At 33.2% G+C, this 15,450-nt stretch overlaps 2 protein-coding genes across 2 annotated transcripts; both read left to right on the plus strand.

Moving 5' to 3' along the window:
* Positions 1-7,344: 7,344 nt before the first annotated feature.
* LOC130445127 (uncharacterized) lies at positions 7,345-8,616 on the plus strand. Its single transcript, XM_056780641.1, has 3 exons — positions 7,345-7,491; positions 7,993-8,222; positions 8,433-8,616. Exons 1-3 carry the CDS (start codon positions 7,372-7,374, stop codon positions 8,614-8,616), a joined length of 534 nt encoding a protein of 177 aa, XP_056636619.1. The 5' UTR covers positions 7,345-7,371.
* A 5,160-nt stretch (positions 8,617-13,776) lies between these two features.
* On the plus strand, positions 13,777-15,028 carry LOC130445128 (uncharacterized). Its single transcript, XM_056780644.1, has 3 exons — positions 13,777-13,879; positions 14,127-14,335; positions 14,657-15,028. The coding sequence occupies exons 1-3, from the start codon at positions 13,777-13,779 to the stop codon at positions 15,026-15,028; spliced, it is 684 nt and encodes a 227-aa protein (XP_056636622.1).
* The last annotated feature ends 422 nt before the right edge of the window (positions 15,029-15,450 follow it).

The following is a 15,450-nucleotide window of genomic DNA, read 5'->3' on the forward strand; positions in this document are numbered from 1 at the left end:
CAGGCATTCTTGAAGATACTTCATTCGAATTTTCAGAAATAACAACACCCCACATCATCTTCAGGCATTCTTGAAGATACTTCATTCGAATTTTCAGAAATAACAACACCCAACATCATCTTCAGACATTCTTGAAGATTCACCATTCGAATTTTTAGAAACAACAACACCCCACATCATCTTCAGGCATTCTTGAAGATACTCCATTCGAATTTTCAGAAATAACAACACTCCACATCATATTCAGGCATTCTTGAAGATACTTCATTCGAATTTTCAGAAATAACAACACTCCACATCATCTTCAGACATTCTTGAAGATTCACCATTCGAATTTTCAGAAACAACAACACCCCACATCATCTTCAGACATTCTTGAAGATACTCCATTCGAATTTTCAGAAACAACAACACCCCACATCATATTCAGGCATTCTTGAAGATACTTCATTCGAATTTTCAGAAATAACAACACCCAACATCATCTTCAGACATTCTTGAAGATACTCCATTCGAATTTTTAGAAACAACAACACCCAACATCATCTTCAGACATTCTTGAAGATTCACCATTCGAATTTTTAGAAACAACAACACCCCACATCATCTTCAGGCATTCTTGAAGATACTCCATTCGAATTTTCAGAAATAACAACACCCCACATCATCTTCAGGTATTCTTGAAGATACTTCATTCGAATTTTCAGAAATAACAACACCCCACATCATCTTCAGGCATTCTTGAAGATACTTCATTCGAATTTTCAGAAATAACAACACCCAACATCATCTTCAGGCATTCTTGAAGATACTTCATTCGAATTTTCAGAAATAACAACACCCCACATCATCTTCAGGTATTCTTGAAGATACTTCATTCGAATTTTCAGAAATAACAACACTCCACATCATCTTCAGACATTCTTGAAGATACTCCATTCGAATTTTCAGAAATAACAACACCCCACATCATCTTCAGGTATTCTTGAAGATACTTCATTCGAATTTTCAGAAATAACAACACCCCACATCATCTTCAGGTATTCTTGAAGATACTTCATTCGAATTTTCAGAAACAACAACACCCCACATCATCTTCAGACATTCTTGAAGATACTCCATTCGAATTTCCAGAAATAACAACACCCCACATCATCTTCAGACATTCTTGAAGATACTCCATTCGAATTTTCAGAAACAACAACACCCCACATCATCTTCAGACATTCTTGAAGATACTCCATTCGAATTTCCAGAAATAACAACACTCCACATCATCTTCAGACATTCTTGAAGATACTCCATTCGAATTTTCAGAAACAACAACACCCCACATCATCTTCAGACATTCTTGAAGATACTCCATTCGAATTTCCAGAAATAACAACACTCCACATCATCTTCAGACATTCTTGAAGATACTCCATTCGAATTTCCAGAAATAACAACACCCCACATCATCTTCAGACATTCTTGAAGATACTCCATTCGAATTTTCAGAAACAACAACACCCCACATCATCTTCAGACATTCTTGAAGATACTCCATTCGAATTTCCAGAAATAACAACACTCCACATCATCTTCAGACATTCTTGAAGATACTCCATTCGAATTTTCAGAAATAACAACACCCCACATCATCTTCAGGCATTCTTGAAGATACTCCATTCGAATTTTCAGAAATAACAACACTCCACATCATCTTCAGACATTCTTGAAGATACTCCATTCGAATTTCCAGAAACAACAACACCCCACATCATCTTCAGACATTCTTGAAGATACTCCATTCGAATTTCCAGAAATAACAACACCCCACATCATATTCAGGCATTCTTGAAGATACTTCATTCGAATTTTCAGAAATAACAACACCCAACATCATCTTCAGACATTCTTGAAGATACTCCATTCGAATTTTCAGAAATAACAACACCCCACATCATCTTCAGGCATTCTTGAAGATACTCCATTCGAATTTTCAGAAATAACAACACTCCACATCATCTTCAGACATTCTTGAAGATACTCCATTCGAATTTTCAGAAATAACAACACTCCACATCATCTTCAGACATTCTTGAAGATACTTCATTCGAATTTTCAGAAATAACAACACTCCACATCATCTTCAGACATTCTTGAAGATACTCCATTCGAATTTTCAGAAATAACAACACCCCACATCATCTTCAGGTATTCTTGAAGATACTCCATTCGAATTTTCAGAAATAACAACACCCCACATCATCTTCAGGCATTCTTGAAGATACTCCATTCGAATTTTCAGAAATAACAACACTCCACATCATCTTCAGACATTCTTGAAGATACTCCATTCGAATTTTCAGAAATAACAACACCCTAATTATCATCAAATTCCTCTGAAGTGAACCATGTTGTAGTTGAGTATCCGCCTCCCTTAAGCCGCTCCCCAAGTGGTGTTACTACCCTTATCAATAATGAATCAAATACTTTATATCCATTCAAACGAGCAGTAGCTTCTTCTTTTTCTGTAATAGATTCATTACTGTCTGTAAAAAAGATCACGAAAAGTTATACAAGATGGAGGATGAGTGCACTTTCTGCAACAACTGGCGACTTTCCAAACCTTGCAAAGGTTAAATTCTGTTCTTTTCGAGAGGAAATGCACATTTCAGCAGATCACAAGCAATTAGATGCTGGTAATCGTGAAATAGTAGATCTGAAACTAAAAATAATAGTTTGAGAAAATTCAAAAGTGTATTATTTTAATTATTTCTGTTGCAGCAGCTTCTCTGCAAGTTCTTGCTCCATGATTTAATTAAAGATTTAAGTGTATCAAAACAAACAGTCAGTTAATAAATCTGCTCCAGTCGTAGCAAAAGTTTGGATCAGATTGTTTCTCAAAATCCATTTCCTACAATTTAATTTAGAGTTTTTTCTAATCATTTTGGTGCAGTATGTAATGTACAAAGAAAGATATTTCAAAAGGATATGCTAGGATTGATAACAAGATACCAAAAAGGATGAGATCCAGCTATGATGGTAGATTTTTGTCGATTTCTCAATGAAGAAGTTATAACCAAGTTATACCAGTATTTTTAAACGCATTGTCCATATGGAACGATTAAAGAAAAAGCTAATTTGTACATCAAGACAACGGAACGTCTCGTAGATGAAAAAATTCAGCAAAAACCTAATATCAATAAATGTGGTGGTTGAATTAGAACTCCATTTTGATCTATCGAAATTTTTCTTGAAGAAAACTCCATAGATCAATATTTGGGTGGAAAAAATTCATTTATTTACAATTTTTTCGTACATTGAGATTGTTTAGAGTATCATTTTCATTGGAATGTTATTTGTTTGTTATAACAAAAGTCCTAATGTCGACCCTGTTCACTTGTCATCTATTTGTAGTATGACAACATTTTGGTACATTCAGTACCTGGCCTATTTTCCCCAACTACCCTGATAAATTAAACAAAACATGAAAACTTTTGAAATGCCAACTGGTGACTTATCATTATCACTATTTTACGATAGTTGCCATATGGTAAGCAAAAAATATTACCATGAAATATAATTGGCGTTGAGGTGCATTCAATAAATTATTTTGATTTTATTGGATGTTGATGTTGTTAGAACAAACTACCAACTACTCAAACACAAATAAACCCTTGGAATTATTTGGCCTTTTGATTGAGATTCCATAGTTACCGCTACTAGAAAAACATTCGAAGACATCACCACATTTCCCAAGACAATTTTGTAATCCGTTGACGAATCTGTAGTTTCTCAAAACAACGTATTGAGATAGCTGACAATACCATAATTGTAAATCCAATCCCATCTGGAAACCTGGTACCACGATTCCTTGATGATGATCAAAAGCTCGACGCACTAAAGATTGAAAGGAATGATTGGGTTAAGTTGGATTAGGAAATCGGTGTCCACAAAGCCGATCAAGTGAAGAGCTGATGCAAAAAATTTATTTAGGTTTGATTCCTGAAACTTCTGAGCTTCTGTTCATGACGTTAGTAGGTATATCTTTGAAATCAGACCAGCAGGAGTCGCAATATCGTGGTTTGAAGTTGAGATTTTTTGGGTATTCACTACCTGAACAAAAAATCTGTTATGGAGGGTGTCTATAATTATCCAATGTCATTATTTGGAAGCTTATCGAGGAGCTGAGGTTTTGCTCGTGAGGTTAGTGGATATATCTTTAAAATAAAAGCACCAGGAGTCGCAATATCGTGGATTGGAATTGATAGTTTCTGGATCTTCACTTCCTGATTCAGAAATCGAGCTGTGGATGGTATCCATAGTCATCCAATATCATTATTTGGAAGCTTATCGAGGAGCTGAGGTTTTGCTCGTGAGGTTAGTGGGTATTTATTTCAAATCAGACCACGAGGAATCGCAATATCCTGGTTTGAAGTTGATATTTTCTGGATCTTCACTTCCTGATTCAGAAATCGAGCTGTGTACGGTATCCATAGTCATCCAATGTCATTATTTGGAAGCTAATCGAAGAGCTGAGGCTTTGCTCGTGAGGTTAGTGGGTATATATTTCAAATCAGACCACGAGGAATCGCAATATCCTGGTTTGAAGTTGATATTTTCTGGATCTTCACTTCCTGATTCAGAAATCGAGCTGTGGACGGTATCCATAGTCATCCAATGTCGTTATTTGGAAGCTTATCGAGGAGCTGAGGTTTTGTTCGTGAGGTTAGTGGATATATCTTTAAAATAAAAGCACCAGGAGTCGCAATATCGTGGATTGGAGTTGATAGTTTCTGGATCTTCACTTCCTGATGCAGAAATCGTGCTGTGTACGGTATCCATAGTCATCCAATGTCGTTATTTAGAAGCTTATCGAGGAGCTGAGGTTTTGCTCGTGAGGTTAGTGGATATATCTTTAAAATAAAAGCACCAGGAGTCGCAATATCGTGGATTGGAATTGATAGTTTCTGGATCTTCACTTCCTGATTCAGAAATCGAGCTGTGGATGGTATCCATAGTCATCCAATATCATTATTTGGAAGCTTATCGAGGAGCTGAGGTTTTGCTCGTGAGGTTAGTGGGTATTTATTTCAAATCAGACCACGAGGAATCGCAATATCCTGGTTTGAAGTTGATATTTTCTGGATCTTCACTTCCTGATTCAGAAATCGAGCTGTGTACGGTATCCATAGTCATCCAATGTCATTATTTGGAAGCTAATCGAAGAGCTGAGGCTTTGCTCGTGAGGTTAGTGGGTATATATTTCAAATCAGACCACGAGGAATCGCAATATCCTGGTTTGAAGTTGATATTTTCTGGATCTTCACTTCCTGATTCAGAAATCGAGCTGTGGACGGTATCCATAGTCATCCAATGTCGTTATTTGGAAGCTTATCGAGGAGCTGAGGTTTTGTTCGTGAGGTTAGTGGATATATCTTTAAAATAAAAGCACCAGGAGTCGCAATATCGTGGATTGGAGTTGATAGTTTCTGGATCTTCACTTCCTGATGCAGAAATCGTGCTGTGTACGGTATCCATAGTCATCCAATGTCGTTATTTAGAAGCTTATCGAGGAGCTGAGGTTTTGCTCGTGAGGTTAGTGGATATATCTTTAAAATAAAAGCACCAGGAGTCGCAATATCGTGGATTGGAATTGATAGTTTCTGGATCTTCACTTCCTGATTCAGAAATCGAGCTGTGGATGGTATCCATAGTCATCCAATATCATTATTTGGAAGCTTATCGAGGAGCTGAGGTTTTGCTCGTGAGGTTAGTGGGTATTTATTTCAAATCAGACCACGAGGAATCGCAATATCCTGGTTTGAAGTTGATATTTTCTGGATCTTCACTTCCTGATTCAGAAATCGAGCTGTGTACGGTATCCATAGTCATCCAATGTCATTATTTGGAAGCTAATCGAAGAGCTGAGGCTTTGCTCGTGAGGTTAGTGGGTATATATTTCAAATCAGACCACGAGGAATCGCAATATCCTGGTTTGAAGTTGATATTTTCTGGATCTTCACTTCCTGATTCAGAAATCGAGCTGTGGACGGTATCCATAGTCATCCAATGTCGTTATTTGGAAGCTTATCGAGGAGCTGAGGTTTTGTTCGTGAGGTTAGTGGATATATCTTTAAAATAAAAGCACCAGGAGTCGCAATATCGTGGATTGGAGTTGATAGTTTCTGGATCTTCACTTCCTGATGCAGAAATCGTGCTGTGTACGGTATCCATAGTCATCCAATGTCGTTATTTAGAAGCTTATCGAGGAGCTGAGGTTTTGCTCGTGAGGTTAGTGGATATATCTTTAAAATAAAAGCACCAGGAGTCGCAATATCGTGGATTGGAATTGATAGTTTCTGGATCTTCACTTCCTGATTCAGAAATCGAGCTGTGGATGGTATCCATAGTCATCCAATGTCATTATTTGGAAGCTTATCAAAGAGCTGAGGCTTTGCTCGTGAGGTTAGTGGGTATATCTTTCAAATGAGACCACGAGGAGTCGCAATATCCTGGTTTGAAGTTAATATTTTCTAGATCTTCACTAACTAAATCAGAAATCGAGCTGTGGTCAGTATCCATAGTCATCCGAAGTCATTATTTGGAAGCTAATCGAAGATCTGAGGCTTTGCTCGTGAGGTTAGTGGGTATATCTTTCAAATCAGACCACGAGGAGTTGCAGTATCCTGGTTTGAAGTTGATATTTTCTAGATCTTCACTAACTAAATCAGAAATCGAGCTGTGGACGGTATCCATAGTCATCCGAAGTCATTATTTGGAAGCTAATCGAAGAGCTGAGGTTTTGCTCGTGAGGTTAGTGGGTATATATTTCAAATCAGACCACGAGGAATCGCAATATCCTGGTTTGAAGTTGATATTTTCTGGATCCTCATTTCCTTATTCAGAAATCGAGCTGTGTACGGTATCCATAGTCATCCAATGTCGTTATTTGGAAGCTTATCGAAGAGCTGAGGCTTTGCTCGTGAGCTTAGTGGGTATATCTTTCAAATCAGAACACGAGGAGTGGCAATATCGAGGTTTGAAGTTGATATTTTCTAGATCTTCAATTCCTGATTCAGAAATCAAGCTGTGGACGGTATCCATCATCAAACAATATAGATATTTTAGTCTGTCAATCATTTTAATGTAGATGAATAAAAAAGTCATTTCAATACAGTAAATATTTGGAAAAAACACTTGTGGTTATAAAACAATGAATCATTAAGCAAAATAAAAGTTGATGTGAAACACTTTTTTATACCTTGTATATTTGAATTTAGTTCATCTAAGTATGCAGTTCAAAAAGCATGAAACTCAACAAAGACATTAATATTCGTTCAAGTATATATTTAATTCACTATAGAATGTTCTGAGCATAACATGTTACCGTTTTTTGTTCTCGTATTTTTACCTTTGTGTAATCTGTCGTTTGGCCAAGATTTTACCCCCATAGAAGACATACAAGTACTCAGCGAATTACCTATACAAAAATTATTATCCATTAAAAGAGAATTTTCCATAGAAAATCAAATAAACGAAAAAAATGCAACAGAAGATCCGGTAGAAGGAAGGGAATTACCGAAGGCGTTGCCATTAGAGGTAAAAGTTTTATTTTTTAAATTTCTCTGTAAATATCTTTGTTTTTTTTTTGTCGTTTCCAGTTAATAATAATTATTTATCTAAATACTTCTATTGTATCTTAAATTTTTGTTTTTCCATATTAATTTTCTACGAAAATGGTGTCAGAAGTACCTGCCTGACCTAGAGATGGCGGTAGTTGTTTGAAAAATTCCCCTGCAATTTGAAGACGCCATGTTGTTTAGTATTTGTTTCGCAGCCATCAACAGTTAACGTTGTAGGATAGTTTTGACAGGAAATATTGATGAATAATGATTTAAACGAATTTAAGTCTATATATTTCTTTACTGTTAAATAAAATCTTTTTGCTAAAGACTTTTGACGACGAGAGTCGATTTTTTTGCTCAGTGGTGTATTTTTTAGGGTAAATTAAAATTGAATGATCGAGGTGGTTACGGAGAAGGTCATGGAGGAGGTCACTACTATTACCAAGAAAATAACGTGAAAAATACGAAAAGCAGTAAAATTCAAAGTATATTCCAAATATCAATAACGTCTTTAGCTTTTCTAGCTTTCGGGGGATACCTGTTGTGTCTTCTCATTCACGCTATAAACTCAAAACAAAATTACAACGCAAATAATAACACTCAAATGGCGCAAGCTTTAGCAACGTTTTTGGCAACGAAAATTCGAAGGATTAAAAACCAAAATAAGGTGAAGAAAAGAAGAAAATATTTGTTAAACCGTGGTAAACCTAATGTGACCAAAGTACAAAGACCAAACAGGAATTTAAAGTTACAAAAAAAACCGAATAGTACTAGTACTAATGGACAGAAATTTTCTAGTACTACCAAGAATCAACATAATTCGAACAATAAAAATATTAGAAGACAACCAAGACCTAAGAGAGATGTAATTGGTTCTATTGGAGGTTACATAGTTTATGACGATATGTATTTTTCATTATTAAATTTATCTGAGGCTTATACTAAGTATCATACTATAGATTTACTTGGTTATAATAAAACCAGAGATAATAAATACTAAAGATTGTTTGGTAACTGTTTTATTTATTTACTTCTACCATATCAATTTTTTCCCTCCAGTGTAATAGGGTTGCTTCTATCCGTTAATACCGAGCTTGAAAGTATTAAAATCAGAGGCTGATCGTGGCAGAAAATTTTAAATGTTCTGAAAACTAACCTACAACTTTTTGAATCGTTATATCTCAGAAACGGTGGCTCGTAGAAAAAAAAGTATCGATACGTTTTTTGTAGATAATCTTATAATCTACAATTTTCATCTGAAATATTTTTATGATACAACTCACCGTTTTGCTGATAATCGCGAAAAACTATTTGTTTTTACCTTCACAACTTTTTGAATCGTTATATCTCAGAAACGGTGACTCGTAGAAAAAAAAGTATCGATACGTTTTTTGTAGACAATTTTATAATCTACAATTTTTATCGGAAATATTTTTAGGATAAAACTCACCGTTTACTGATAATCGCGAAAAACTATTTTTTTTTTACCTTCACAACTTTTTGAATCGTTATATCTCAGAAACGGTGACTCGTAGAAAAAAAAGTACTGATACGTTTTTTGTAGATAATTTTATAATCTACAATTTTTATTGAAAATATTTTTATGATAAAACTCACCGTTTTGCTGATAATCGCGAAAAACTATTTTTTTTTTACCTTTACAACTTTTGAACCCTTATATCTCAGAAACGGTGGCTCGTAGAAAAAAAGTATTTACGTTTTTTGTAGATAATCTTATAATCTACAATTTTCATTAAAAATATTTCTATGATAAAACTCACCGTTTACTGATAATCGCGAAAAACTATTTTTTTTTTACCTTTACAACTTTTGAACCCTTATATCTCAGAAACGGTGGCTCGTAGATAAAAAAGTATTGATACTCTTTTTGTAGATAATCTTATAATCTACAATTTTCATTAAAAATATTTTTATGATAAAACTCACCGTTTACTGATAATCGCGAAAAACTATTTTTTTTACCTTTACAACTTTTTGAATCGTTATATCTCAGAAACGGTGGCTCGTAGAAAAAAAAGTATCGATACGTTTTTTGTAGATAATCTTATAATCTACAATTTTTATCTGAAATATTTTTATGATACAGCTCACCGTTTTGCTGATAATCGCGAAAAACTATTTTTTTTTACCTTCACAACTTTTTGAATCGTTATATCTCAGAAACGGTGACTCGTAGAAAAAAAAGTACTGATACGTTTTTTGTAGATAATTTTATAATCTACAATTTTTATTAAAAATATATTTATGATAAAACTCACCGTTTTGCTGATAATCGCGAAAAACCATTTTTTTTACCTTTACAACTTTTTGAATCGTTATATCTCAGAAACGGTGGCTCGTAGAAAAAAAAGTATCGATACGTTTTTTGTAGATAATCTTATAATCTACAATTTTTATCTGAAATATTTTTATGATACAGCTCACCGTTTTGCTGATAATCGCGAAAAACCATTTTTTTTACCTTTACAACTTTTTGAATCCTTATATCTCAGAAACGGTGGCTCTTAGAAAAAAAAGTATTGATACGTTTTTTGTAGACAATTTTATAATCTACAATTTTCATTAAAAATATTTTTGTGATAAAACTCACCGTTTACTGATAATCGCGAAAAACTATTTTTTTTACCTTTACAACTTTTTGAATCGTTATATCTCAGAAACGGTGGCTCGTAGAAAAAAAAGTATCGATACGTTTTTTGTAGATAATCTTATAATCTACAATTTTCATCTGAAATATTTTTATGATACAACTCACCGTTTTGCTGATAATCGCGAAAAACCATTTTTTTTACCTTTACAACTTTTTGAATCCTTATATCTCAGAAACGGTGGCTCTTAGAAAAAAAAGTATTGATACGTTTTTTGTAGACAATTTTATAATCTACAATTTTCATTAAAAATATTTTTATGATAAAACTCACCGTTTACTGATAATCGCGAAAAACTATTTTTTTTTACCTTCACAACTTTTTGAATCGTTATATCTCAGAAACGGTGACTCGTAGAAAAAAAAGTATCGATACGTTTTTTGTAGACAATTTTATAATCTACAATTTTTATCGGAAATATTTTTAGGATAAAACTCACCGTTTACTGATAATCGCGAAAAACTATTTTTTTTTTACCTTCACAACTTTTTGAATCGTTATATCTCAGAAACGGTGGCTCGTAGAAAAAAAAGTATTAATACGTTTTTTGTAGATAATTTTATAATATACAATTTTTATCGGAAATATTTTTATGATAAAACTCACCGTTTTGCTGATAATCGCGAAAAACTATTTTTTTTTACCTTTACAACTTTTTGAATCCTTATATTTTTGTCTGAGCTATTTTCATGATAAAACTTACCGTTTTGCTAAAAATCACGAAAATCTCATTTTTATGACCTTTGACCTCGAATAAATTTTTTTCCATACACGGAAATGATGGGGAACATTCAAATTTTATTTTCGATTATATTTTAAGCAATTTTACTGATTTTCAGCTTGATTGGAATTTATTTAGCTTCATTCTTATTTTTTGGTCTAATTTGACCGGACTATTATGGAAGAAAGAGGAATAATAAATTGATCACACCTCGTATATAAAGGTTATCCCATAAAGAATCCCGTTTCGAGATATTTCTTCGAAGACATCGTCTGCTATCGTGCAGTGAGTCTTTTTGGATTGCAATCGTGTCGTAGAACGGATTACAGAATTTAGAATCAACACGGTAATATTTTAAAAGTTAATAAAAAAAGAATTTCAATAAAAAGTTTTACCTTTACCAGTGCTCATAAAAATAATCTTTATGTCAAGATAATTTTTCAAGTGGTTATTAATGAACGTGATACAACTTGTATCAATATTATTCAATGAACATAACAAGAAATTCAATATACACTGCTCACCGAAAAAATGTTAATAATTATCTAAAATCTAACGCCGTAGAACATGCCTTCGTTTTAATGAATAAATGAATCATTACTTGGCCAGTGTTGCCATGTTTTATTGATAAATTGTCTTTTATTAGACAATCTAAGAACACAGATGAGCTACGTCAAAATGGCAGCCGTGGGGTAAACAATCAATTCCGTAGATACTTTTTAGATCTGTTTTAGAGAAGCTAATACAGCTGAAGCTGAATATTTTTGCAGCTTATTTAGTCATCTGCAAGTAAGCTTTCAAACAATCTACAAAATTTTGATTATTTTATGCTTAAATTACAGAATTTTTTTGACATTTCCGCTGTTACGTCAATTTTGTCAATTATGAGTGAATACTGCAAAGTGATGAAAAAATACGAGACGCATCGTCGCCACTGGAGGTGGGCAAAATAATCGATTAATAGAAAAATAATCGATTCATCGATATATATTTTTAAAAATCATCGGTAATAGATTAATCGAAAATAATGGATTATTTTATATAATCGATAATCGATTATATTTTTTGATAATTGCCCAGCCCTAGTCGCCACACATATCTAAAAAGAAGTTACTTTATATTTTGAAACATTAAATTGAAAACAAACCCCCAGAAACGGTATTTTCTTGAACATAACCTCAAATGTGTGAATATCCTGACAAGATAAATCAATTATATTCCCAGATTATTAGAAAATAAAATTCCACTTTACCCAAACAGAACCATTTTATTTATTAGTAAAAAATAAAAAAAGTACCCAGACTATAAGTAGATTTATATTCTTATCTCTCTCTGTATGACGTCCGGATCGTTCTAATAATTAAATAAATAAATATCAAATAGTAATTACTAAAAATCAAAGTTTTTGTAGATTAGTATATATTAAGTAGTTACCTACTGAGTGAAAAGATATTCACTCATTGAAAAAGCGTGTATAGTTATTTAATGGAACAGTACGACACGATACGAAACTAAACGACGTGACGGTGATATTCTGATTAATATCACAAGTCGCGACGGTCACATGCTAATGTGTTCATGTTATTAGTATGTAATAAAGTATATAGTTATTCATTTCGGCAGTAATTCTCCCGGTAGGGGGCGCTCGGACGCCTGCTGTTATACCTCACCTTTAATGGTATAATTTATGTCGAAGTAGGCCCTCTCAGCGAGAACCCCATAAGAATTGCTGGACGAGTTATGAGTCGACAATAACACTCACCTCGAACCCTACGATGAAAATGTACAAGAGAATCTGGTGCCAATTATTACTCTTTTACTGATGGTATGCCACCCGATATACACATGACCACCCATTTTCATCGTAGACATGAAAAGAAATAACATTCATGAGCCGTTTCATATACTGGGTGTCCATAATAGAAACCATCACTCAGAATAGTCCAAAATATAACCTCTATACCAAGTTGCATCATTCACAGAAGCGGATATTTCTAGTTCATAATAGTTTAAGAAATTAAAAAAGAGTAGTTCCCAATCAAAACATTATTTGCTAAGTTTTATACAGTGTGATAAATTTTCAGCTGAAGTGTTGCGAATAAATGAATTTTTTTCAACATTTTGTACCCCAATTTGAGTCTCTGTAACTCCTCAGGGATCCAACTTGGTTAGGTTAGGTTAGGTATAGGGGTAAATTGTAATTGAAAATATATTTGGAAATATTAGACGGTTTTACTCAGGCATATAATAAAAACAGCTTTTATTCGAATCATTCTATAATCGACCGAAATTAAATCAAAGAAAAATAAATCAATTTCGAAATAAATGCCACATGGCACGCAGAAAAAATAAACACATGTGAGCACACTTCCCGCCACAAAGCCTGCCTTCATTTGTTCCAATCCAGATTAATGACTACAAACTACACATTCAATTTATATGTTGATAAACCTCGTGAATTGAAGTCGAGCATGACTTTTATAGTGAATTCTTCGGCTATAAATTATTTATTAGAATGTGAAAGTTGTCCCGTTTATAGTATCTTTGATATTTTTTAAGAATTGTTTTTTTATAATAGATGCTACACCAATTACTGATGTTAATAATTAACCCACATACTCCAGAATTTTGTCATAAAACATAACTGGTAAAATTAAAATAATTGCAATAATTTTTCGCATCAGCAGTGTTGCAGCACAACGCACAAAAAATACCGTTGTGAATATGACATTTCACATTCGAAAAAATTACAAGTTTAACATTTTTGATAATGCCTCCGTACAATGCAGTTATATTATTTTTATTATCGAGTCATATTTATGTAGTGCAAATGACGTCTGAAAAGTATAACGTATTTGATAAAATACAATCAGGTACGTATTTTTTTTTTTTCATTCCAAAAAGACACTTTAAAAATAATGTAGTACCCGATTAGGCAACCAATAATACAAATAAAACATTGAAGGTCAAATTAAGGTCATTTAATTAATATTTAAGTAACAAAAATAATAATTTAACAATAAAATATGACGTAACTTCTGGTGAAGGATTGGAATTTGACTAATAAATTTATTTCGAAAAAACAATACACTTTCCAAAAGTTTATTTATTTTATTATAGGTTTCAAAATGGCTAGCGATTTTTTATCGACTGACCACGCTAGTAGAGTAGCTAATTTGGTCAGTAACGCACTTGGAGGGAAATCTTCACAGGGTAATACAAGCGGAAAACCTCATAATGTTTTTTCTGGATTTTTAAGACTTTTCGGATTCGAACCAAAACATATCAGTGCTATAGCAGTCAACGCTATAATATTAATTGCGCAATTAGTAAGAAACGTCAATATTTATTTCGACATATATATGTAACTATTACTAATATTAGAAATTGTTATTTGCAATTTGTATTTAATTAGTTTTTTAACCTGGATTTGTAATGCGGATTATGTTATTAACGCCATCTGAAAAGTACTGAGTGAACTAAATTTCAAACGTAACTGCTTCTGACATCTATATTCGACTTAATTTATTATAGGTAGACATTTTTTAATAAAAATTTATCATTTACAAATAAATTTATACAATTTATTACTTTCTAATCATTTAGAAATAAAATTTAATGACAGACAACTAGATTTATATCAATTATAGATATCTACGTCCCTCAACTTACCAACGAAAGTTGAACCAAAACAAATTGAAAAAGATGCACCGTTCGAATGGATGTTGGATAATAGTATTATCTCTAACATATTTCCGGTTACACAAGATGAAAAATTGACTGAAAATGTTATCGATTACGTTAAAGAGAGAAGCCTGGACGAAGAAACCGGTTGTCTACAGCTCTTACTTTGCAAAATGAAGCCTTTCATTAAAGAAATGCAGAGAGCGATTAAAGAAAGAGGAAAAAATTTAGTCAAAGGATTTGATGTTCTATATAATTATTTTCCCTCCACTGACGAAATTGACGAAAACGGGGAACTATGCGAAGAAAAATATTACTATTGTAGTGTACCTCTTTAAAAAATAAATAAATTTGTTTGATACATACTGTTTCAATTAATCCGGCTCGTTTGGACTGTAAAATATGTTGCATAAATCAGCAAATACAACATCAACAAATAGGAAAGAAAGGAACAAGTACTTAGGCCCCTTCATATAACAATATTTTTGAAATCGTTTCACTATAATCTCAAAAGAGAAAGGGTGAAAGCTGTACTTTCCGGGAAAATACAAAATGATTTCAAATTACGCTCACAACATTCGAAACGCACGCTGTCAAAACGTCACTCCTATATTTATACATTGGTTTGAAATTTTGACGCTCTTGTCGGGCTGTTTTTGTCGCTTACGTATGAATGGGCCTTAAACACTAGATAGAAGTCTGAAGTGTGGTTAACTTCCGGTAAGATATAACAGAACTTATTAGTCTGTATCAAGTTTTC

Source organism: Diorhabda sublineata, chromosome 6 (assembly GCF_026230105.1).
Source record: "Diorhabda sublineata isolate icDioSubl1.1 chromosome 6, icDioSubl1.1, whole genome shotgun sequence".
NCBI lineage: Eukaryota > Metazoa > Arthropoda > Insecta > Coleoptera > Chrysomelidae > Diorhabda > Diorhabda sublineata.